Source organism: Phacochoerus africanus, chromosome 2 (genome assembly GCF_016906955.1).
Source record: "Phacochoerus africanus isolate WHEZ1 chromosome 2, ROS_Pafr_v1, whole genome shotgun sequence".
Classification (NCBI taxonomy): domain Eukaryota; kingdom Metazoa; phylum Chordata; class Mammalia; order Artiodactyla; family Suidae; genus Phacochoerus; species Phacochoerus africanus.
In genome coordinates this window covers 252,458,706-252,482,484 of record NC_062545.1, presented here as the reverse complement: position 1 = coordinate 252,482,484, position 23,779 = coordinate 252,458,706, and the positions used below count along the sequence as shown (strand labels likewise).

General features: G+C 46.8%; 1 protein-coding gene across 3 annotated transcripts in view; it reads left to right on the top strand.

The window, feature by feature from the left end:
• The window catches only part of PTPN3 (protein tyrosine phosphatase non-receptor type 3), a 122,995-nt gene that overhangs the window by 30,612 nt on the left and 68,604 nt on the right, over positions 1-23,779 (top strand). For 2 of the 3 annotated variants that reach the window (XM_047768118.1, XM_047768119.1), the window contains exons 2-6: positions 8,613-8,767; positions 14,351-14,458; positions 14,535-14,577; positions 16,313-16,391; positions 21,354-21,398. In XM_047768118.1, coding sequence (XP_047624074.1) covers positions 8,630-8,767; positions 14,351-14,458; positions 14,535-14,577; positions 16,313-16,391; positions 21,354-21,398 — 413 coding nt within the window. In that variant the 5' untranslated portion in view covers positions 8,613-8,629. Of the gene's footprint in view, positions 1-8,612; positions 8,768-14,350; positions 14,459-14,534; positions 14,578-16,312; positions 16,392-21,353; positions 21,399-23,779 lie in introns of those variants that run through there. The other variant, XM_047768120.1, reaches the window with a different exon arrangement.

The window sequence follows — 23,779 nt, the reverse complement described above, 5'->3', positions numbered from 1 at the left end:
GGATGTCATATGGTATTTGTCTTTGTCTTTCTGACTCATTGCACTCTGTATGAGAGTCTCTAGTTGCATCCATGTTGCTGCAAATGGCATTATGTCATTCTTTTTTATGGCTGAGTAGTATTCCATTGTATATAAATACCACATCTTCCTAATCCAATCATCTGTTGATGGACATTTGGGTTGTTTCCATGTCTTGGCTATTGTGAATAGTGCTGCAATGAACATGTGGGTACATGTGTCTCTTTTAAGTAGAGTTTTGTCCAGATATATGCCCAAGAGTGGGATTGTGGCATCATATGGAAGTTCTATGGATAGATTTCTAAGGTATCTCCCAACTGTTGTCCATAGTGGCTGTACCAGTTTACATTCCCACCAACAGTGCAGGAGGGTTCTTTTTTCTCCACAGCCCCTCCAGCGCTTGTTATTTGTGGACTTATGAATGAGGGCCATTCTGACTGATGTGAGGTGGTATCTCATGGTACTTTTGATTTGCATTTCTCTTATACTCAGTGATGTTGAGCATTTTTTCATGTGTTTGCTGGCCATGTGTATATCTTCCTTGGAGAACAGTCTATTCAGGTCTTTTGCCCATTTTTCCATTGGGTGGTTAGCTTTCTTGCTGTTGAGTTGTATAAGTTGCTTGTATATTCTAGAGATTAAGCCCTTGTCCATTGCATCGTTTGAAACTATTTTCTCCCATTCTGAAAGTTGTCTTGTTTTCTTTTTGGTTTCCTTTGCTGTGCAAAAGCTTGTCAGTTTGATTAGGTCCCATGGGTTTATTTTTGCTCTTATTTCTATTGCTTTGGGAGACTGGGCTGAGAAAATATTCATGAGGTTGATGTGAGAGAGTGTTTTGCCTATGTTCTCTTCCAGGAGTTTGATGGTGTCCTGTCTTATATTAAGTCTTTCAGCCATGTTGAGTTTATTTTTGTGCATGGTGTGAGGGTGTGTTCTAGTTTCATTGCTTTGCATGCAGCTGTCCAGGTTTCCCAGCAATGCTTGCTGAATAGACGTTCTTTTTCCCATTTGATGTTCTTGCCTCCCTTGTCAAAGATTAACTGACCATAGGTGTCAGGGTTTATTTCTGGGTTCTCTCTTCTGTTCCATTGGTCTGTCTGTTTTGATCCCAGTACCACACTGTTTTGATGACTGTGGCTTTGTAATATTGCTTGAAAGTCTGGGAGAGTTATGCCTGCTGCTGGGTTTTTGTTTCTCAGGATTGCTTTGGTGATTCTGGGTCCTTTGTGGTTCCCTATAAATTTTTGGATTGTTTGTTGCAGTTCTGTGAAAAATGTCCTTGGTAATTTGATAGGGATTGCATTGACTCTGTCGATTGCTTTGGGTAGTATGGCCATTTTTACAATATTGATTTTCCCAATACAGAAACATGGAATATCTTTCCATTTCTTTACATCTTCTTTGATTTCTTTGATTAAAGTTTTATAGTTCTCAGCATATAAGTCCTTTACCTCCTTGGTCAGGTGCATTCCGAGGTATTTGATTTTGTGAGGTGCAATTTTAAAAGGTATTGTATTTTTGTATCTTTTTCTAATATTTCATTGCTGGTATACAGAAATGCAACTGAGTTCTGAATGTTAATCTTATATCCTGCTACTTTGCTGAATTTATTAATCAGTTCAAGTAGTTTTTGTGTTGAGTCCTTAGGGTTTTCTATGTATAGTATCATGTCATCTGCATACAGTGACAGTTTTATCTCTTCTCTTCCTATTTGGACGCCTTTTATTTTTTTTTTTTGTTTGTTTGTCTAATTGCTGTGGCTAGGAGTTCCGAAACTATGTTGAATAGCAGTGGTGAGAGTGGGCATCCCTGTCTTATTCCAGATTTGAGTGAGAAGGCTTTCAGTTTTTCCCCATTGAGTATTATATTTGCTGTGGGTTTATCATAAATGGCTTTGATTATATTCAGGAATGTTCCCTCTATACCCACTTTGGCGAGGGTCTTGATCATGAATGGATGTTGGACTTTGTCAAATGCTTTTTCTGTGTCTATTGAGATGATCATATGATTTTTGACTTTTTTTTTGTTAATGTGGTGTATGACGTTGATTGATTTGCGTATGTTGAACCATCCTTGTGAACCTGGGATGAACCCTACCTGGTCATGGTGTATGATTTTTTTGATATGTTGTTGGATTTGGTTGGCTAAGATTTTGTTGAGTATTTTTACTTCTATATTCATTACAGATATTGGTTGATAGTTTTCTTTTTTGGTGGTATATTTTTCTGGTTTTGGAATTAGGGTGATGGTGGCATCATAGAATGTCTTTGGGAATATTCCTTCTTCTTCAACCTTTTGAAAGAGTTTAAGGAGGATGGGCACCAATTCCTCTTTATATGTTTGATAGAATTCATCTGTGAAGCCATCTGGTCCTGGACTTTTATTTGTAGGGAGTGTTTTATGACCTCTTCAGTTTCATTTCTAGTGATCGGTCTGTTCAGTTGGTCTGTTTCTTCTTGATTCAGTTTTGGCAGGCTGTAAGATTCTGGAAAATTGTCCATTTCTTCCAGATTGTCAAATTTGTTGGCATATAGTTGTTCATAGTATTCTCTTATGGTTTTTTTGTATTTCTGCAGTATCTGTTGTGATTTCTCCTTTTTCATTTATAATTTTGGTTATTTGGGTTCTTTCTCTCCTCTTTTTAGTGAGTCTGGCCAGGGGTTTGTTAATTTTGTTTACCTTTTCAAAGAACCAGCTCTTGGTTTTATTAATTTTCTCTATTGTTTTTTGAATCTCTATTTTATTGATTTCTTCTTTGATCTTTATAATTGCTTTCCTTCTGCTGACTTTAGGTCTTTTTTCTTCTTTTTCTAATTCGTTTATGTGGAGGGTTAAGTTGTCAATTTGGGATCTTCTTTTTTGAGAGAGGCCTGTATCGCTATAAATTTTCCTCTGAGCACTGCTTTTGCAGCATCCCATAGATTTTGAGAGGTTGTGTCTTCATTATCATTTTTTCAAGGTAGTTTTTAATTTCCTTCTTGATTTCCTCATTGACCCATTGGTTTTTTAGTAGCATGTTGTTTAGTCTCCATGTAGTAGGTTTTTTCTCATTTCTTTTCCCATGGTTGATTTCTAATTTCATGGCGTTGTGGTCAGAGAAGATACTTGAGATAATTTCTATGCTCCTAAATTTGTTGAGGTTAACTTTTTGTCCCAATATGTGGTCGATTCTTGAGAATGTTCGATGTGCATTTGAGAAGAATGTGTATTCTTATGTTTTTGGATGAGGTGTCCTGAAGATATCAATTAAGTCTAACTTTTCTATTGTTTCCCTTAGGATCTCTGTTGCTTTATTGGTTTTCTGTCTAGAGGATCTGAGACAGACGTTTCTACAAGGTGGTTCTTGGTAGATTCTGTCCTTCCAACTAAAAGCTGCTGGTTTGGGTCCTTCGCTAACCGGGCATGTAGTTTCCAGGCGACTGCGCCAGTGTTGGCAGGCAAGGTGCACTGCTCCATAGGTTATTACTCCAGGAACCATTACAGGGCTGGCGCCACTGCGAGGTTTAACACCACTACCGACCAAGAGTAGCCTGGTCTCGGCAGAAGCAAGTGTCTTAAGGCCTTTGGAGAGCTATTTAGATCAGCAAAGCGTACCCTTGCCCAGTCCGAACCCTCTCCAGTGGCCAGTCAACCTCTTGGTGTTTAGTCCATCATGGAAGGGCACCACTGCCATTACTGTGGTGTCTGGGGTGTGATGGTCCCTCCACTCCAAGTACGAGAGTTGGATAAGAAAGTCCTAATGTCTAACTTCAAAGCCACAGTCAAAACAGGCTATTCAAAACAAGTTCAAACCACAAACAGCTTTGTCCAAAAACGCGCTTTTCAAAGGGTTAGTCAGTACACAATAGGTTGTTAGTGAAATGTCATCTCTTGAGTGCCTGGGACGAGTCACACATCGTGTAGGCACTTAACACATGCTGACCCTGGGGCTCACAGTGTTTGTCCAGCCCCACCCCACCCCAAGCGAGATGTCAACTCAGTCTACACTGTTTTGCAAATATAATCTTTGTTAAAAACGATAGTCTCAGTAGAACCTCTATTGTTAATTGTGCAAAACAGTTTCTAAAGCCCCATGATTGAATTTTTTTTTTTTTTTTTAATTTTTATCCAAAGAACCAGCTTGGCCTCCATGTTGTAAAATGCACCCGCTGCCGCTGTCGTCATCTGTGGTTGGAGAGGCCAGTGTGTTCCTGGGTAGGTTGTGGCTTTGTTTAGAATTAAGAGGCTTATAAAGGAAGCCATAGAAACCCCGAGTTCCCCAATTGCTGTGGTATACAGGAAACAGGGCTGTTAGTCAGCGTCCATTGTCCTGAGCGGCTTAAGATATAATTTCAAGACAATTGGGAAACACCGCATGGCCCAGTTGTGTGGTTATTCACCACCAGGCTCGCTCTTACCAAGGTTTGCTTTGCGAGTAATTGTGGAGGGAACATTTCTGCAGCCTTCATGAAATACCTTATGATGATGTTGTTGGTGGGTCCCAAGCCCTTTATGTAACAATGGGAGGTCAATGCAAGGAAGAAAAAGCAGGTCTCCTCTGTGTCGCTAGGCTACTTGAGTCTCTCAGCAGCTGGCTCCGTGATCATGCTGGGAGCACTGTTAACCCTGGCTTAGGTAGTAAGTCTCACGGGTCACAGGCTGGTGTTGGACTCAGGTGAGGGCCCGGCCATGGCTGTGTCAGCCCATGTGACTTTCATTTGGAGGCTCCTGTTTGAAACCACCTTTGGTTTCTCTCTGTCCGGCATCATGGTGTGATTTGCTCTCAGTTTTAGCTGCTCTGGGGAGCTGCCCAAGTCTTTCACATGTGTACCCCCAATGAATGGCCAGTCGAACCTATGCACTTGTCCCTCGGTGTCTGCCAGGGGTGTCCCAGGACTGCCCCCGCCTTGGACACCCAAATCCGAGGGTGTTTAAGTGGCTTATATATTGGCCTGTAACCTACTGTATCCTTAAAATCATCTCTAGATTACTTATCATACCTGATGCAAAGTAAAAGCTACGTAAATAGCTCTAAGTAAGACATAAATGCTGTGTAAATAGTTGGCGCTTGTGGCAAATTCAAGTTTGGCGTTCTCCACATTCTGGAATTTTTTTTTTTTCCTGAATATTTTTTGATCCACGGCTGGTTGAATCTGAGGATGCCAAGCTCCTAGATATGGAGAGTTGACCTCTTCTAAGTCTGACCATCAGAAACACACCCTGCGATTCCTTGAAAACATGTCCCTCTAGCCGTCACCAGCCTGGCCCTTCCTTTGAGGACTTCCCAAAAGGAATGTCATTCTGCACCACACCCCAGGATGCTGAATCACCCTCTGTGGGAGGGGCAGGGACAGGCGTATTTTCTGAAAGCTCCCCAGGTACTTCTGATGTGCAGCTCCCACTAAGAACCACCGTTATAATGGTTCTATTGTATCTTTAAAAAAGTGAGTTTATAACCCACCTGAAATTCTGAGACCAGGACTAAACAGTAAATTTGACATTTAAAATTCATCACAGTGAAAGCATTATGGAACACATTTGTTGTCTTTTGATAACTTTCGGTGTCACTCAGAAAATGCCTCTCTGCTTCTGGTGACATTTTCCTTGGAAAGGGCAAGGTGGAGGTGGTGGGGTAGGTGGAATTTTGTAAGTGACAACAAGTTCCCTTCCACTGCTGGTCCCAAGAGTCTTTCTTTTTTTGAAATTAATATTTGAAATTTCCTATCGCCATCTATGGAAGAGTGGAGGTTTTCCTGGAGCTTCTGCAATAGGGTTGGGTCCAAAGTCACCCTTCTGTCCTGGATGTACCTTCCTTCCAGCGTTCACCTCCTCTGGTTTTGCTCCCCACCCCCCAACTACGCTGTGCTTCTGTGGTTCCTTGAGGCTCAGCCTCTGGTCAGCTTGGTCCTCCTCCTCTCCTGGTGAACGATTTTCAAATCTTGGTCTCTAGCCCCACCCAGACATTTTGGTGCCGCTTTTCTGGTTGTGTGACTGCCCCTGACAATGTGGACCCTGGATCTGCAGCTTCGGTGGGTGTCACCCAGGAGTCTGGGAAATGCAGGTTCTCGGGCCCCACCAAGACCTGCTTGAATCCGAGTCTGCATGTTACCAAGACCCCCAAGCCACGTGTGTGCGCGTCACAGTGTGAGGGCACTGGCCTAGGGGACATCCCCACGCTGCGTTCTCATCGAAGCCCCCACTCTCCTCCCATCCTTTTCCCCTGCCTGTTCCCACCAACCCAGCTTTGTCTATCAGGTTGTACTCTTTTTTCCCAGACTCTGAGTCTTGGTTTCCTTTTTCATTTTATTCATTGATTCATTCACATTTGTTGACTGCCTACCAGAGCGAGGTGTATGCCGTGAGCCACACCAGACCCTCATGAAGCTCAGCTTCCAGTGGCAAAAGCAGATATTAACTACATCATTAATTGTAAATTATGATGAAGCACTGTGGAAGGCCTATAGCACAAATATGTGAGTAGTTAAGGCAGCCCGGAAAGGCTTCCCTGAGGAAGTGATCCTCGTGCTGAACCCCGAGGCCGGAGAGGCGTTAATCAGGTGAAGGGGAGCAGAAAGACCTTTCCAGGCAGAAGGGCTAGCATGTGCAAAGGCCTGGCTCATCATAGAAAGTTTGCAGAGAATTAACTTTTAAAAGAACATTAAATTGCTCTGAAGTCCTTCATCCTTATCTGCTCTTTCACCCAATCGTGTCAGATTTACACCTCTGTGCCTAAGCTGAGGAGCTGGCCTGGACCCTTTTCCCTGCTTCCTGTACCACGTGACCATATGCTTGGTTGCCTACCTCTTTAGTCTGTTAGTCTAATACTCCTCAACTACGTTCACTAGTAAGACCACTTCCCTATTGTTCCCTGAATACACCATGGTTAGATTTTAAACCGCTAATTCCCTCTTGATTTATTATTTATTTATTTGTCTTTTGAAGGCTGCACCTGCGGCATATGGAGGTTCCCAGGCTAGGGGTGGAATTGGAGCTGTAGCCGCCGGCCTACGCCAGAGCCACAGCAACACCAGATCCGAGCCGCCTCTGTGACCTACACCACAGCTTATGGCAATGCTGGATCCTTAACCCACCGAGCGAGGCCAGGGATCGAACCCACAACCTCATAGTTCCTAGTTGGATTCATTTCTGCCGCACTACAATGGGAACTCCTCTCTTCATGTATTTTTTAAGTAAACTTTATGGAAATGTCCATATGAAAAAAGAGTACGAATCGTTAAGTGTAGAGCTTGATGAGTTTTCAAAGTGCGTATACCAGTGTTGTTAGCACCCCATTCAAGAGATGGATTGTAAGTATCCCAGAAAACCCCATACACCCCCTCAGTTACTGCACCCCTCAGTTACTGAGTCTGGCTGCTTTTGCAGAAATTTGCATTGTGTGTCACAGTAGTTCATTTATTTCCTTGGCTGCATAGTCATGTATGATGTGACTGCACCACAGTTTATCCGGTCTATTGATGGGCATTTGGGTCTTTTCCAGTTTGGAGCTATTATGAAAATTCTTCTGCCTGCCTTTTAGTGGATAAATGTATACTTTCTGTTGGGAATATGCCCAGGAGTGGAATTATATCACAAAATATGCATATGTTCAGCTCTAGTAGATAACTGCCAAATGGTTTTCCAGAGTAGTTGCACTAATTTACAGTCTTTCCAGCAGCGCCTGAGAGTTCCAGCTGCTCCACACCTTGGCCAACCCTTGGTTTTATCAGATTTCATTGTTAGCCGTTCTGGTGGGTGGGTGTGGTACTGTTGCTTTGAGGTTTTAGTTTGCATTCTTTGACAATGAATGTTCCCATTTTCTGCATAATTGTTTGGTTGTTGCCTCTTATTGATTTGTAGAAGCTCCTTATATATTCTTTATAGATCTATATTGCAAATATTTCTGTGGGTTGCTTTTTCTTTTCAATAGACTTTTAATGAATCAATGTTCTTAATATAGTCTAATTGATCAGTAAATATCTTCATATTTTAAATCATTTTTGCATCACATTTTGTTCTGTAAAACCTTAGGGGGTAAATTACACAAATATAGAAACATAGTAAAACATAAAAAATTAAAAGCCTCAGGAATATAAATTAGAAGATTTAGACCAGAGAGATACACAAATAAGCCGTACAATCCTTATAAACATGTTATAATTGAGCAGTAACTATTGTTTAAAGCCACTTAGAAGTCAGAACTCAAATGGGGAGTTCCCACTGTGGCTCAGTGGTAACAAACCTGACTAGTATCCACGAGGGCTCAGGTTCGATCCCTGGCCTCACTCACTGGGTTAAGGCTCCAGCATTGCCATGAGCTGTGGTGTAGGTTGTAGACCAGCTCGGGTCTAGCGTTGCTGTGGCTGTAGTGTAGGCTGGCAGCTACAGCTCTGATTCAACTCCTAGCCTGGGAATCTCCATGTGCTGCAGGTGCGTCCCTAAAAAAAAAAAAAGACAAAAAAAAACCCTCAAATGGAAACATGGTCTGTTATCTGGCTCTCATTTATCTGCGCTCTTAGGCAGTTTTGTGAGGATCAAGGCAGACGAGTAAGGGATGTGCACTCACGTGGAACCCGTCATTTGCATATCAGAGCTAACAGATGTCTCTTCTGTTGCAGGTTATTCAGCGATAGTTATGACCTCCCGGTTACGTGCGTTGGGTGGAAGAATTAATAACATACGCACCTCAGAATTACCCAAAGAAAAAACTCGATCAGAAGTTGTCTGCAGCATCCGCTTTCTAGATGGCTTGGTACAGACCTTTAAAGTTAATGTAAGTTCTCCACATTTAATTTCTTTCTGAATTTATCTCCCTGAGAAATGTTTTTCAGAGTTCCTTTTATGATTCAGCAGGTTAAGATCCTGACATAGTATCCGTGAGGATGCAGGTTGGATCCCTGGCCTTGCTCGGTGGGTTAAGGATCTGGCATTGCTGCAAGCTGTGTAGGTAAGGTCATAGATGCAGCTTGGATCTGGTGTTGCTGTGGCCGGCAGCTGCAGCTCCAATTCAGCCCCCAGCCTGGGAACCTCCATAAGCTGCAGGGGCAACTGTAAAAAGAAAAAAAGAAAGAAAAATGTTTTTCATCTCTTGGTTTATAAAATGAAGAGAAACAATTTTTTAAAAAAAGCTTGATATCTCAGATCTTATATGTTGAGATTGAACTGGAAATACCCTTAAAAACTTGGCCCACATTCTTGCCTCTACCTGGTGTGTCTTTCCCCCTCTTCTTTGTGACACGAACTGTATGATTCTTGGATGTCACTGCTTTTATGACGTCTTTGACTTCCTGAACTAATTCTCCAGTAATGGGGTCCTGTATGTGTTTACTAGAGCCCCTGTCACATTGCGCTAACAGTAGTTACTCTTATCAGGTTACATGTCACTCTTTCAACTGTGAGCTCCTGGAGAACGGGCATAGTGTCCTTCCCCCTGGGCCTGGCACATAGCAGGTGCTCATTAAATGTGCAGATAGATGGTGGGAGTTCCCGTCATGGCACAGTGGTTAACAAACCCAACTAGGATCCATGAGGATGAGGGTTCAATCCCTGGCCTTGCTCAGTGGGTTAAGGATCCCGAGTTGCCGTGAGCTGTGGTATAGGTCACAGACCCCACTTGGATCCCTAATTGCTGTGGCTCTGGCGTAGGCTGGCCAGCAGCTTCAGCTCCGATTGGACCCCTACCCTGGAGCCCTCCATATGCCACAGCCGTGGCCCTAAAAAGACAAAAGACAAATAAAATAAAAATCTTTTTAGAAAATGTGCAGATGGCAAATGGTGAGTCCTATGTGGAGGACAGTGAGATGGTTAGCTTCCCAGAGGGCCTGGCTTTTCCCACCTCCAATCTGTGGCAGAGGCAAGGCTAAAAACTCGGTCTCCAGTCCGACCTCAGCAGTAAGATGCTTAAATAGTAGCTGTCCCTGCTGCCTCACCCACCCCACTCACCCAGCATTCATGACCTTTGTCCTACTCTTTCAGCCTCTGGCCAGTCCTGGGGGTCACCTCCAACCCCAGACTGGCAGCCAGCCTCTGCCCCAGCCTGGAAAGGCCAGCGTGCAAGGGAAGGTGTCAGAAGAGAGGGTAGGGAGAGCAACTGGGGGATGAGAGAAGGCCACCGGCATTTAAAGGGTAACAAAAGCTGGCCCCTGCTGGGGTCTTCCCTGACCCACGAGTTTGCCTCCCGCTGATCCCAGGTGGCTGCTGTGGACCTGGATGGCTGAGCAGGCAAGAGATGAGGGCATTTGCACGATGTCACCGCACGGTGGGTGCTCTGTGAGATTCCTGAAGTGTCTTCCAGTTGCTGTAAACTCACAGCTTAGTTCCAACCTAGCTCCCTCATTAAGATGCATATCATCTGAAGTTCCCATCGTGGCTCAGTGGAAACAAATCCAACTAGGATCCATGAGGACTCAGGTTCAATCCCTGGCCTCACTCAGTGGGTCAGGGATCTGGCATTGCAGTGAGCTATGGTGTATGGTTGCAGATACCTGTGGCTGTGGCTGTGGCTGTGGTGTAGGCCGGTGACTACAGCTCCAATTAGACCCCAGCCTGGGAACTTCCATATGCCGTGGGTGTGGCCCTCAAAAGCAAAGCAATAACAAAAAGATGTACATTATCTGTCTCTTCCTCAGCCATATATCTTCTTCCTGACATGAACGTGAATGTCCATTTAGCAAATGTTTACTAAGTACCTACGACGTGCCAGCCTTTGTTCTGGGTACAAAGAACACAGCGATGCACAAAACAGAGCAAAACCCCTGCCTCTTTAAAGCTTACCTCCTAGAGGGAGGAAAGGGGTGCAGGGTGTCCAGGGGGCGTCATGTACTTAGAAGGAAAATCAGGATGCAGAGGATGGAGCGTTCAGGACAGGATGGGGGTGGGTTTGTCATGTGTCATTTTATAGAAGCAATTAGGGAGGACATCATTCATACAGTGACATTTCAGGGGTGACCTGAAGGAGGGAAGGGGAGGGAACCATGTAGTTCCTCTGGAGGAAGTGCCTTCCAGGCTGAGGAAACAGCGGAGCACAGGCCCTGAGGCAGCATCCCCTTTGTGTGGTTTCGGAACAGGCAGGAAGCCAGTGCCTCTAAAGCCAAATGAGGGAGGGGTTGGGTAGCAAGAGATGAGGTCGGAGAGATGGCAGGCGACTTTTTTTGGTTTTTTTGTTTGTTTGTTTTGTTTTTTTCCTAACAGCTATTTCAAAAGTTGCTTAATATCGTAAAACATTTGCTCGGACAAGTGAGCTAGCAGACACATGCACCCATGTGCCTTTTGACAAGCTGTCCCCTACTCCCACATCAGGGTGGCCCTGAGGCCAGAGGAATGCACACAGCAGATGGTACAGATAAGGGAGAACCTCGACAAGAATATAACGTTGTGCTTGGTTGTTTTCCTACGTCGCAACCAAACAAAACATTTCGGGGCAAAGAGCTCATTTTCCCCTCCTTTTCCGTTTAAGTCTGAAGGGAAACGAAAACTTTTTCGGTAATAAAATAGGTGGGTTGTTTTTGCTTATTACTTTTGTAGCTTTTTTCCATTTGGGGGGACGGGGGTTGTACAGAGCCTCATAGGTCATTCCCAGGGCACCGGCTCAGTTCTGAACGGGGCAGAGAGCTTTGGTGGGTTTGGGCAGAGACCTGACGTGATCCAATGCAAGTGTCACTGTGGATGCTCTGTCACTATCAGACTGGGGAGGAGGGTGGGCGAGGCGACAAGGGCCAAGAGACGGTTAGTCTGCGGGAGAGACGAGGATCACTGAACAGGGTGGTAACGTGGCCAAGAGCAAACCAAGTCTAGAAACACTTTGAGGGTGGCACCAGTGGGATTTGGGATGTGAACGATGACGGCTCATGGTGACTCCCCAGGTCTTTGGCCAGAGGAGCAGGCAAGATGGAGATGCAGTTTATGGAAATGGGAGAAGCTGAGAGAGGAGCAGGCTTGTGGGCAGGGGGAACCGGTCCTGGTTTGGACACCTTGAGTTTGAGATGCCTGTTGCTCATCCACGTGGAAATGGCACTAGGTGTACAAATGAGGAGCGTAAGGAAAGGGTCTCGGCTGGGGTTCCCCGTGGGCGCTGCCAGGCAGAGATGATGTTTCAGGATCACCTGAGAAGTGAAGAGACAGAAGATGCAGATGAGGTTCGGTGTTTGAGGGCTGGAAGGTAGGGAACAAGCAGCACTGTCCTGGGGGCTGAGAGGAGACCAGGAGGGAGTCCCAGGTGAGAGTGGGCTTTGAGGAGGAGGAGGAATGATGAGCCCAGTAAACTGGTGAGGCAGGCACCCCCCCAAGAAAGCCTCAGTGCAGAGCCTGGCGCTCAGTGGGCATCCTCAGTAATGAATGTCATTGTCAGTACGCTGCTGCCTGCCCTGCTGCTCCCCGAGCTTCCAGCAGCCTGGTCAAGGCTGACTTGCACTGAACTCAAATTCAACGGCCTGGTTGCAGCAGGAAATCTCCTCGCTCTATTTCTGTTCCTGGGGATAGTTCGCACCGTCTCGTTCAGATTCTTCAGCCCAGACCGTCTCATGTCCAGGAGCGGGCCTTCTCTGGGAAGCTGGCCCAGGCCTTTGCTGTTTTTAAGCTCAGCCCCCAGAGCAAGCCCATCTTGATGACCTCCTGTAGGGCAGGAGCCTGGCTGGGAAGCCTGTTCTTATTAAAATTGCCCTTTATTATACTGTTCTTCAATCCCCTTGGAGAACTGGGTGAGTGGTGTGGATACAGTGATGGGTGAACTGGGCAGTCCGGAGTCGGGAGATGGCCCTGTGGCGGGGACGGACGTGCAGGCTCTGGCCACAAGCGTACCTGAGTCAGGCAGGCAGAGCATTGGTCAGACCATCCACCGGCTGATGACACAGGACACAGAGCCTCCAGGACTGTCATCTGCTTGTCAGCACAGGGGGCGGTGGTGACAGCAATGGAACATTGCTGCGAAGAAGATCGGAGATCATATGTGAAAAGTGCACCGTATGGTGACTGGCTCCTTGTAGATGCCCAATAGCTTATAGTTACTCATAACATATACTGTGAAACATGATACAAAACCGTACAGATAACAATTTCAACAGGGGAGCAGATAGCTCTTTGCATCAAGAATAAATTGTCATTTGCGGGGAGGCTGCCTCATGATTTGGAGTACGAGGCCCGGGTCAGCCTTTCCACCCTGTCCTGATTTCCCCTGGGATGGGAGCTGACCTGGCAAGCGAGGGGAAGTGGGTCCCAGGGCCCTGGGGCAGGAAGGGGCTGTGTTCAGGACAGAGGCGTGTCTCGTGTTCCCACACTATAGGCCAGATAAGGTGAGACTGCCCGAGAAGTGGCTGCAGAAACAGCTGACAGTTATCTCATCCTCTTCCTCCTGGTCACAGTGACCTGTTTTCAGGTACATTATCTGCTCTCGGGTGCTCATCAAAGCCACCTTTGCTGGGTCTCTACATGGTCTGTCTCTGACTCACACTGCCCTGAAGTTAAAATGGTTTGGTTCAAAGAATTCCCCAGAAGCCTGCCTGTTGCATTCGAATTCGGATCCCCCACCCTGTGCCTTTGTGCTTTCTTAGCTCCGGCGCCTGGAGGAGGGAAGACGTGGCTCTCAGCCCCATCACCTCCCTGACCCAGGTCAGGGGCTGCTGTCCTTTTTCTGGGCTGAGTTGCCCGTTTGTGCCATGTCCGTGCGTTCGCCAAGCACTCGAGTGTTTCACGGCCCTTGACACACCGTGTTACAGTCGCTGCTTCCCCGGCTGTCCCCACGCCCAGCACCATGCCTGCTCTGTAAACACCAAGCCCTGTTCTGGACGTGACATGTGGTTGAATGTCCTCACCGGCTTCTCACTTTAGGTGACGGGGCCTGGGGATGTAGATAATCCTCCTGAGTGTCCCCTGCCAAGTCCCTTCGAGGGCATTTTGAATGGCATCATTCGAGGGTTCTCAGCCATCGTCCTTCATGCTGTTAGTAGAGTTTTCTTCCTGTGCAACACAAACCGATGTGGGATTAGCATTTTGCTGTGGCTAATCCGTGGGTAGGTCCTGGAGACTTTCCTGTCTTTGGGATATCCGAGTTTTCCAATGGAGACAGTATGACTTGGGAATCTCAGCCACGGGGAAGGAAGAAATCTTAGAAAATTAAATTAATCTCAGTGTCTTAAACCATATTTACATAGTTTACCTTAGCCCTACTTTCCATATGCACCATGTGGTTTCTTAACTTGAAATTTATTAAGGCATTTCTTACTATGGGGTACATGTGTGCCTAAAATCTCCCTGCACATTTTAATACCTTCTTGCTCCTGATAAATGACTTTTATGCACCAGTTCTTAATTTGCTTTAAATGTCTACCCACTCAGGGTTTTTTTTTTTTTTTTTTCTCCCTAGAAACAAGATACTGGTCAGGTTCTCCTGGACATGGCGTACAACTATTTGGGCGTGACCGAAAAGGAATACTTTGGCTTGCAGCACGGCGATGACTCCCTGGACTCTCCCGTGAGTACCCACCCCTGAAGACGTGCTGGGCTCCTGCAAGGTTTGGTTTTATATCTTATGTTTTCTTACCCCACAGAGATGGCTTGAAGCAAGCAAACCCATCAGGAAGCAGCTCAAAGGTGGGTCTGACCTTCTCATTTCAGTTGAACCCTTGGTGTTAGTGTAGCTCGGCCTGTTTCTCTCCTCCACTCCTCAGCGTACCTGCAGCAGCTGGTTCCTGGATTCCAGGTGGTCCAGGAGACGTGAGTAAGCTGGCTTCTCCCGGTCTGACTTCCGAGTTAGCAGAGATGCTTCCAGATCAGCGCCCAAGGGTTCTCACAAGCTGTGGGCAAGGAAGGGAGAGGTGAAAGAAAGCAGCCAGGAGCACAGGAACCTGCACTTCTTTTTATGGGAATGAATTGACAGACGAGTGAGCGTACACAGGCTGGACAGATGCTGTCATTCATTCACTCACCCACTCTTTCAGCAAACATGTCCCAAGCTCGGACTCTGGCAGGGCACCTGGCTGAGCTCTGGGAATCAATTTCAGATCAGATCTGCACCCTGCCCTTAAGGAGCTCCCAACCATGTGGGGGCATGTAGACAACAGATGAGGCCATTCTGGGGTAGCCCTGAGCCCAGACTAGGATGCTCTGGGTGCACTGAGGAGATCAGGAAAGGCAAGGAGGCCTGCCTGAGACATGGAAATAACAAGTTACAGAGCAGGGGAGGGAAGCCAGAAGGATATCCCAAGGCGGGGGGAGGATGAAACTATCTCCTGATGGATAGGTAGTCAGCCTGCTCCCTGAGTTACAGAGCCGCCCACTCGTACCCAGGTACCCGTGCAGAGGTACATTCATGGGTGCATACACCCCAGTAGAATCTTTGATACAAGGCAGAGATAAAGACACAAGGTACTATTGAGAATACAGAGTAGAGCCCAGAAAGAGCTAACGTAGAGTAGGCAGTCACTGAGGAGAGCAGGGTGGAAAAGGCTCGAGTTTCTGAGAGCAAGGAAGTGCTAGAAAGGGCCAGTGAAGATTCCCTGAGTAAGAGAGAGGAGTGAAATTGACATGAAGAAGAGCATGGGATCTTAGCAACACAATCTGATCTTCCCCATTTGCCATATCCAGCAAAAGAAATGTGCTAATTTTATCTTTATAAGCGAATGGACTCTTGGTATCGTTGCATAAAGCCATTATTGTGTGTATTAGCCATGTAATATTTGCTACTGTATTAATCATTTTTAGAATTCATTTTGCATGAAAAGCATGAAATGTCTTTCAGTATAAAAATGGTTTTGAAATGTGGCAATGCAGAATCAAAAGGCTCCGTGCTGTGCTTCTGGTATTGTCACCACCTGTGTGACCTAAAGCATGTCATTTAACACGTCTCCAACGCTGTTGGCGTACTGGTTCAACTGTGCAGCTGACAGGAGCCTGGCCTGCTCCTAGTCATGGCAGTGTTTAAGAAGGTACATGCAAACATTTGGAAAGTGTGAAGTCATTCTGTATGTGAGAGATTATTTCTTTGTGAGTTTTGTGTAATCTGCTGAAGTAAGGATTTTTTAAGTTCCTCGTACAGATAATGGAGTGCCTTGTTGGAACACATCCCAAAGTTAAACATGTAATAGGAAGTAGATCATATCTCATTCTGTGCTGAGGTTGCAAAAAAATATCATACTTCTTGTGGACTTGGTGATTTCTGAACAGTTAACTAACTTCTGCACTCCTGTTTTGAAATTAGTCGTTTTATTGATGGAAAAAGCCGTGGTTTAGTGAAAAAAATGTGTCACTTATGAAAGAGTAGCCACTTACGTACATTGACTTTTCTTTAAAGGGAAAAAATGTAATTTGTTTTTGAAAAATGTTGTAGGAGGTTTCCCCTGTACCCTGCATTTTCGAGTAAGATTTTTTATACCTGACCCCAACACACTGCAGCAAGAACAAACCAGGTAATCACATTTTTTTTTTTAAGTTTTCTATTTAGTCGGTAAAAATGAGTAACCACTAACAATGTACTCTTTATCACTGTGGCCAAACACTTCATGTGGGTATAACCGCACCAAGAGTTACGATCCCTGTAAAAAGTGGGGGTACACATATTGACATTTTCATCGGCGAGTTTGTTTTCAGTCTCTGGGCTCCTCTCCCCTCCTGACTGGGTGCTGTTCCCCGCACACTGCCACCCACCACCTCCCCTCCCCTCCCCTCCCCTCCACCAGCCTCTCCTGCGTATTGAGCCCCTGTGTTCAGAGTGTGCAGTGATTTTCTGCTCCTGCAGGTGGGGAGTTTGTAAGACAGTCATCTGCTGGGCAAATAGCACAGGGTCCCTGAAGGGCTGGAATTAAGCTCATTAGGAGAACAAGGGGCCTCTGAACCAAGAACTTTCTCTCAGATCCCCAGTTGATAGGAGCTGCAAAGGAAAGCAGCCTGGGCCAGCTTCTCGCCCCGTGAATCAGCGGTGCAGGCAGTCTGTGAACCAGATAAGGGAGAGAGGACTGCGAGACTTGTTTACCCCTCTGGGCTTGGCTTGGGTCCTGGCTCTGGTGTTTCACTGGCACGTGGGTTTTCTGGGTGGGGACCCGTGTTTGGAATGGAGGGGCGGGCACGGGGAAGTTGTTGCTGTTTGAACACGGATTCGGCAAACTCTCTCCCAGGCCTCTGCTTCCCCTCCCCCAGGCAACGTGTCCAGCCCTTTTATTATTGAAACGTTTATTTTTCCTAGCTCAGGAGGGAAACTCTTCCACCAGAAGGAAAAAAAAAAAAAAAAGCAGTGAATGTTAGGATTAGTGAATCCCATCCTGTGTTCACTGTGGCCATTGAGACCATCACCAAGGAGGTGACATTAACTTGGACAGAGCGTGCTGTTTTGTATTTTTTTTCCTTTTTTTTTTTTTGTCTTGTCTTGAGCCACTCCTGTGGCACATGGAGGTCCCCAGGCTAGGGGTCTAATCGGAGCTGTAGCCCCCGGCCTACGCCACAGCCACAGCAACATGGGATCCGAGCCGTGTCTGCAACCTACACAGCTCATGGCAACGCCAGATCCTTTACCCACTGAGCAAGGCCAGGGGATTGAACCCGCACCCTCATGGTTCCTAGTTGGATTTGTTAACCACTGAGCCACGACGGGAACTCCTTTTTTAAAAAATGGTAATCACATGATCGCATTTTAACTTGTAATCTGTGTAAAGGCCAAATATTAGTCTGTTACTGTTTCGTCTTCTTTGTGCACCTTTTCTCTCTGCGATAGAAGACATTGGAGGTTTGACTTGTGTTTACCATTAAGTTAAATTTTAAGCCCATGTAAGATGTTCCACGTGACCCGTTGGGTAACCACGGGAAGTACACTTGGTGCTTTGAGTTGTCCCCGTAGCAGCTTGTTATGCTGGTGGACTAAGGGGTGGCGTAGGCACGCTCAGCCCTGCAGGTCAGCTCCTAAGCCAGCAGACGCAAAGTGGTGGTGAGAGCTGAGAGAATATGTTTGAAATGACCCTGCTAGGATTTCCCCAGGCTATTACTAAATATCAGGTTCTGTTCAAAGGATGCTCGAAAAATGTTATGACGGGTTTAAGCAGGGGGCCTTTTTTAAATCACAACCCCACAGTACATGTGTATTTTGCTTTATAATGCATCACACAGATATACATATATAGATACAAATATATATATAAATTGCTGAAGCATATGTTTCAGAAAACAATAGTAGGTATAAAGCACTCTTTTTTTGGGCTTTTTTTTTTTTTTTTTTTTTTTAGGGCCACATCTGCGGCATATGGAAGTTCCCAGGCTAGGGGTCCAATGGGAGCTGTAGCTCCTGGTCTACGCCACAGCCATAGCCAGGCCAGATCCGAGCTGCGTCTTCGACTTACACCACAGCTCACGGCAACACCGGATCCTTCACCCACTGAATGAGGCCAGAGATCGAACCTGCGTCCTCATGGATGCTAGTCAGATTGGTTTCCGCTGAGCCACAACGGGTACTCCCACGCTTAAGTTTTCTCTTTCTTTCTTTCAAAATGCCAGTTGTGGCTCATTACATTGATTTTACTACAGGGTTCCCACCCCAGGTGTGAGCTGCACTGCCTGAACCAGTGGTTATCACCCATCGCCCCATCTCATCCCTGAGATACTAGAGCCACAGGGGTGTGGCTGCCCAGGGTGCTTAAGGGAGGGGACTGCTGGCACCAGCCCAATCCAGGAGCCCCTCTCCAGGGCCCTTTGTGGTTGCTGGATTCCACTTTCATACCCACAGGAAAGAATCTTCCTGCTGAGCCTCCCTGTCATCTGAGGGACCTCTGAGGAAAGGTAGGGAGTTCAGGATAGAAAGAAGACTCAGAGAAATGAAAGCTGCCTTCAGATCTTCAAAGGGCTGTCATAGGAAAAAGGAATTAGATGTGCTTGGTGGTAGAGTTACAGCCAGTGGGTGGAGGCAGATTTTTGGCTCAAGACAAATAATAGACTAAATTTTCTTCTTACCTATATGTCCCAGATAAAATTCAGTTTGTTTGTGCCCCTCCTAAAAGTCGGGACTGACATCCAACCCCCACCACCACGTCTCCCATTTAAGATGGGTGATATCCTCAGTGTAGAGTCAAGTATAGCTGTCACCTTCCAGGATGTGGGTACCAGGCTTTAGACTTCTCTTCATGCAGCAGGAACCATGCCAACACCCACTCCTGTGGCTGCTACACAGCTGGGGAACAGCCAGGACTGCCAGAACTTCTTAGGCTGGGCCAGGGTTCCACCATTAATTCAAAAGATACTGTTTTGTTTCGTTTTTACTTAAATGAAGCATTTTACCTCTACTCCTGGCGCATAGCATTTTTATTTTTTATTGAGGTAGAGTTGATGTACAGTATTACACATTGTATCTTTTTTTAAGCCCCATCTCTGTAGCCTATCCAAAAGTAAGTTCCCCTTTAGAAAAATTTAGCTCTCAGGGGTCGGAGAAGGAGTATAGAGGTGGTGTTTGTTGCTTCCTGTTTACAAAGGATCTAGGCAGGGAGGCATACACTTTTTTTTTTTTTTCCTGGGATTGAGGTCTTGGATGAGGTCCACTGCGGGAAGGATCTTTACTTTTCTGAAGTCAGGCACACCGAGCATCTCTCTAAATGACTTCCTTTGTTCTCATTGCTAACTGCCTCCCTGATTGTGAGCCTCCAGAATGGGTGTTTCTGATAAATTTAGACCATTATAAACAGACGTCCCGCACGGGCACTCTCAGAATCGGGCTCCTTCAGGATTCCTAGGGGGTCTCCTAAATTGGGGCATCATTCCACTATTCTGATCTCTTTGTGGCTGAGGTCCTGGAGGGTGACTCAGAAATGCTGCTAAGTATATGACAAGAAAGCATTTGATGGGTGGGGGTCTCTCCAGGTTCACGTCCTCCTTTCCAGCCCAAGGGAGACCTACTGATTAGTTGGGTTCATCCCTGAGAGTCCAGATTCACCACTGGATTATCTCTAATTCTCTCCCTTCTCTTCTTTCTCTCAGTAGCATTATGGGAGGAGAGAACACTTAATTCCAGTTGAATGTCAGCTTGGATAAACATAGACACAGACTAGAAAGGACTGATTGCGTTCTCCTAGGTGGAAAAGATGAGATTCCCGTATGGAATAAGCATGGATCAGCAAAATCAGTGTGTCCCACTGTCTCTCAGTGCTTTCGTGTTCACCGAGTTGTTGGCAACAATATAGTCAGAGTACTATCAGATCCTAAGCTTTGTAGTCATTAGACCCATAAGAAATTTGTGGCATAGTCAGATTTTTTTTCATGGCATGAGTGCCCGGGTTAAAATAAGACATAGCGTTCCCCATGTAACCTATCTGAACATCTGTGTTCTCATCAGTAAAAAGTGGAGGTCGCGGTACCCACCTCACGGGTATTATGAGGTTGAAATGAGGCGATCAGTTATCAAGTACCACACGCAGCCCAGAGCTGTGCACACAGGAGGTTGTGACACCATCTGAAGCAGCCCCATCTCAGACCACCAGCCCCTTGACTTTAACCGTAGAAATTAGAAGGAATATTGAGACCGATTTGTTTAAATTGCCGCAATTATCCCTCTCCTGCCCCCAAATTATCCCTCTTCTGCTCCATCTGTATTATGTTTCAAGAGGTTTCCCTTTTGTCATCTTGGCCAGACGCTGGAATGTCTATCCCATGTGAATCCAGGCTTTAAAAAAAAGAGTGGGAGCCCGAGGCCAAGTGTCACATGTATGCCACGTCCCTAAAATATAACCCTCTCCGGGACCCTTCCCAGCCTGCATAGATAGCACTGTTGACACCTTCTGATCCCTGCTCCCTGGATGCAGGGTCCTGTGACGTATCAAGAACTCACCAAGTTCTTCCTAGAAATCAAGCCCCAGCTTTTGAGGTGACATTGCTGAGAGCTCATAGACAAGGGCAGAATTCAGCCTGGAGGCCTGGAAGCCTGTAGTCGACTGAAGTGTATGCTTTTTCACCTGGGACACAGGTGAAAGCCCAGCTGGCTGTTTGCACCCCAGCCAAGGAGGCGTCTTCATCAGCCCATCTCCTCTCAGTAACTTCACACAGAGGGAACGTGGGTGTCCAAATGCCATGTTCAGAACAGCAGCCTGTTGGTGTGCGGGGGCTGCCTGTGGGTCCTGATGTTCTCGTTACCCCGTGTTTGATTGGGAAGATCCAGGGCGGGGGGCGCTCCCTGGTAGTGGCACCAGCCAGCCGGCCGTTAGTGGGCTGAACCTCCCCTGTCCATCCCTGCTCAGTTGTCCTGGAAGCACCTCCCACCACCTGCCCGTTGAGACTTAGGTGGCAAAAATAGGGTTTTATGTGTTTTGTTTTTCAAATGTGTGGGTCTTGTCCTTGACTCATCAATTTTTTTTTTTTTTGCTTATTTTGAGTATTATGAATTAATGAAAACAATTATTTCATAGGCATCTGTATTTCTTACAACTGAAGATGGATATTTGTGAAGGAAGGTAATGAGAATTTTGCATTCTTCTTTTCCTGTCAGTTGCCCCAGACTACGCAAATTCCTCGATTTAATCGAATGAGCATGCATTTCTGGTAACAGTATTAAATGTAAACAAAGAATGGATGTTGAAAGCAGCTTCCTGTGCAACATTATGCTTGGGACATCTGTTTCTAGCTCGGTCTGGATTCAGAGACTCTAAGGGTTCATAAATCATGTTTTGATTTTATTGCAAAAGGCACGGCTATCTTTCTGGTAAAGACCTGAGAGACTTTAAAGGGAGGGCGGGGGAGACCCAGAGCGTAAAACAGGCTTCGTTCAGGAAGGCAAGTCAGACCCAGGCTAGGTGCCCTCTAAGCCCCTTAGTGCCTCGAGGTGACCGGTTTCTTCCAGGGAACGTTGCTGGCAGACAGGAGCATCCACCATTGGTCCAGCACCTCTGGTGCGTCAGGACCGTCTGAGTGGCTGCAGGGTGTCCAAGAGGCTCAGGAAGGGCGGGAACATTCCAAGCCAGGGGTCCCTGAGCCACCTCCTCCAGATCTGGGGTTTTTCCTGACTTATAGGAGACACTGCAGCAGGTCAGCAGGTGGGAACAGCCCCATCTCACTCCCAACCTCCCGATCTCCTCTTTCCTTCTACCCGGGAGGGTCTTCAGAAGCCACCACTGTGCTTCCATGCAGGAGCTTGCAGTCTGGGTGGGGAAATGAGCCCATGGAGCAGTTGGGACCAATGTGGGCAGCGGAGACCACAGCCATCACAGGTTTCAGGAGAAGCACATGCCAGTGGGGGCTGGGAGTGTCTTTGTGCTTTGCTCTGTTGAGCCAGGGTTGACAGAGAAGTGAGGAGTTAAGTTTCCCTGGGCAGTGAGGACACCTGCCCCCCACCCCGCAACAGTCCCGGTCAGAGACCATGTGCTGGGGCCTTGCGGGAGACAAAAGAGGGAGCTCTTCACGTCCAACATAGGCACGTATCCTGGATCCAGCAGCCCGAGGAGTGCTGCTGAAGGTTTTTAAGCAGGAGGGCTTTGACGAGAGCAGCATCTACAAAGATGTCAGATGAACGAGGCCGAGGGGCTTTGGTCTGCATGGAAGGAAAGGCTCAGCCCTTGAGGAAGCCTTTGCCAACGTCCAAGCCAGAGATGCAGAGGCAAAGCAGTGGAGGCAGGAGTGGGAAGGAGGAGGAATGGTTAGAAACGAGAGCCACCTTGAGGGAAGGATTGCCAGAACTTGGCAGTTTGTTTAGCAGCCATAGCATGAGAGAGTTTTTGTAATTTGGCTCATCTTCCCATTGAAGGGAGGAACGAGTCTCTTCTCCAGCACAACCCACGGGTCTCTGGGCCTCTGCTTGAACACCCCTGGGAACCAGGTGCCCACCCTTTCCTGAGGCAGGAAATTCTCATATTTCAGGGTGACTCTAGGTTGGAACTATCCACCCCTGTCCTGGGTCCAGGTTGCCCTCAGTGGCAGTAGGCCTTGTTGTGTCTCTCTCTTCTACATGCTGACTTGTTGCCCCACAATATTTTGCAAGCCCCTGTTATGAGGCAGGCACTGATTGTGCTGGTCAGAGGAGGTTCCTTGCCTCCCACCTCACCACCCGCTCCCCCGCCGCCCTGGGAGCTTCTAAGTCTAGCTCTCCAGATAATAGAATTTGGTCATCCTGATTTTTTCCTCTCCAAACAATATGCCGCTAGTGTTACGTGAATCAGTAGAAATATATTAAGGGCCACGTCCTGGCTTAGATCCATGGCATCCTTGTCAGGCCTGTGTGTGGCCCTCACCTCTCTCGGGGTGTGAGTCAGAATGGCATCTGGCCCTTGATGGCCGTGGATCTCTTGACAGACTCGGTCGATCTGGTTAGCGTTGCTCCCGGATCTGGAAGGGCTTGGCTTGTTCATCCTCCCCTGTTCTTTGGAGATGTTGTTCTTTCTGGCTTCTTCCTAGGGTTCTTTCTTCCCTCTAGACTGAGTCCCCTCAGCTTCTCTCCTCAGCTGTTCCCCAGACCTCATGCACCTGCTCTTCCTGGAGCAAGGACTCCAGCTTAGGTTTCATTGAAGCCCATCTTGGTGGGAAAGTGAATGCTGGTGTGTGCCCTCCCCACGGTCTGTCTGGGTCTCCAGAGGATTGAAGAGATGGCGGGGTATCTGTCTTTAGACGTCCTAGCAGGAGCACATAGTTACCTGAAAGATGGGGCCCCCCCCAGGGAAGGCTGCCTTCATCTTCATGTGCAGCTTCAGGACCAACAAACAGCACGGTAGACCGGAAGGGGAACACTGGTGAGCCAGCCAGATTAGTCAGAGAGGTGGGGGTGACTCATATCTTGGGAACTTCATGGGTTGCCATGGAAACTGCATGTTTTCTCCACGTCCCACAGGGTTGCTGGGAAGAACAC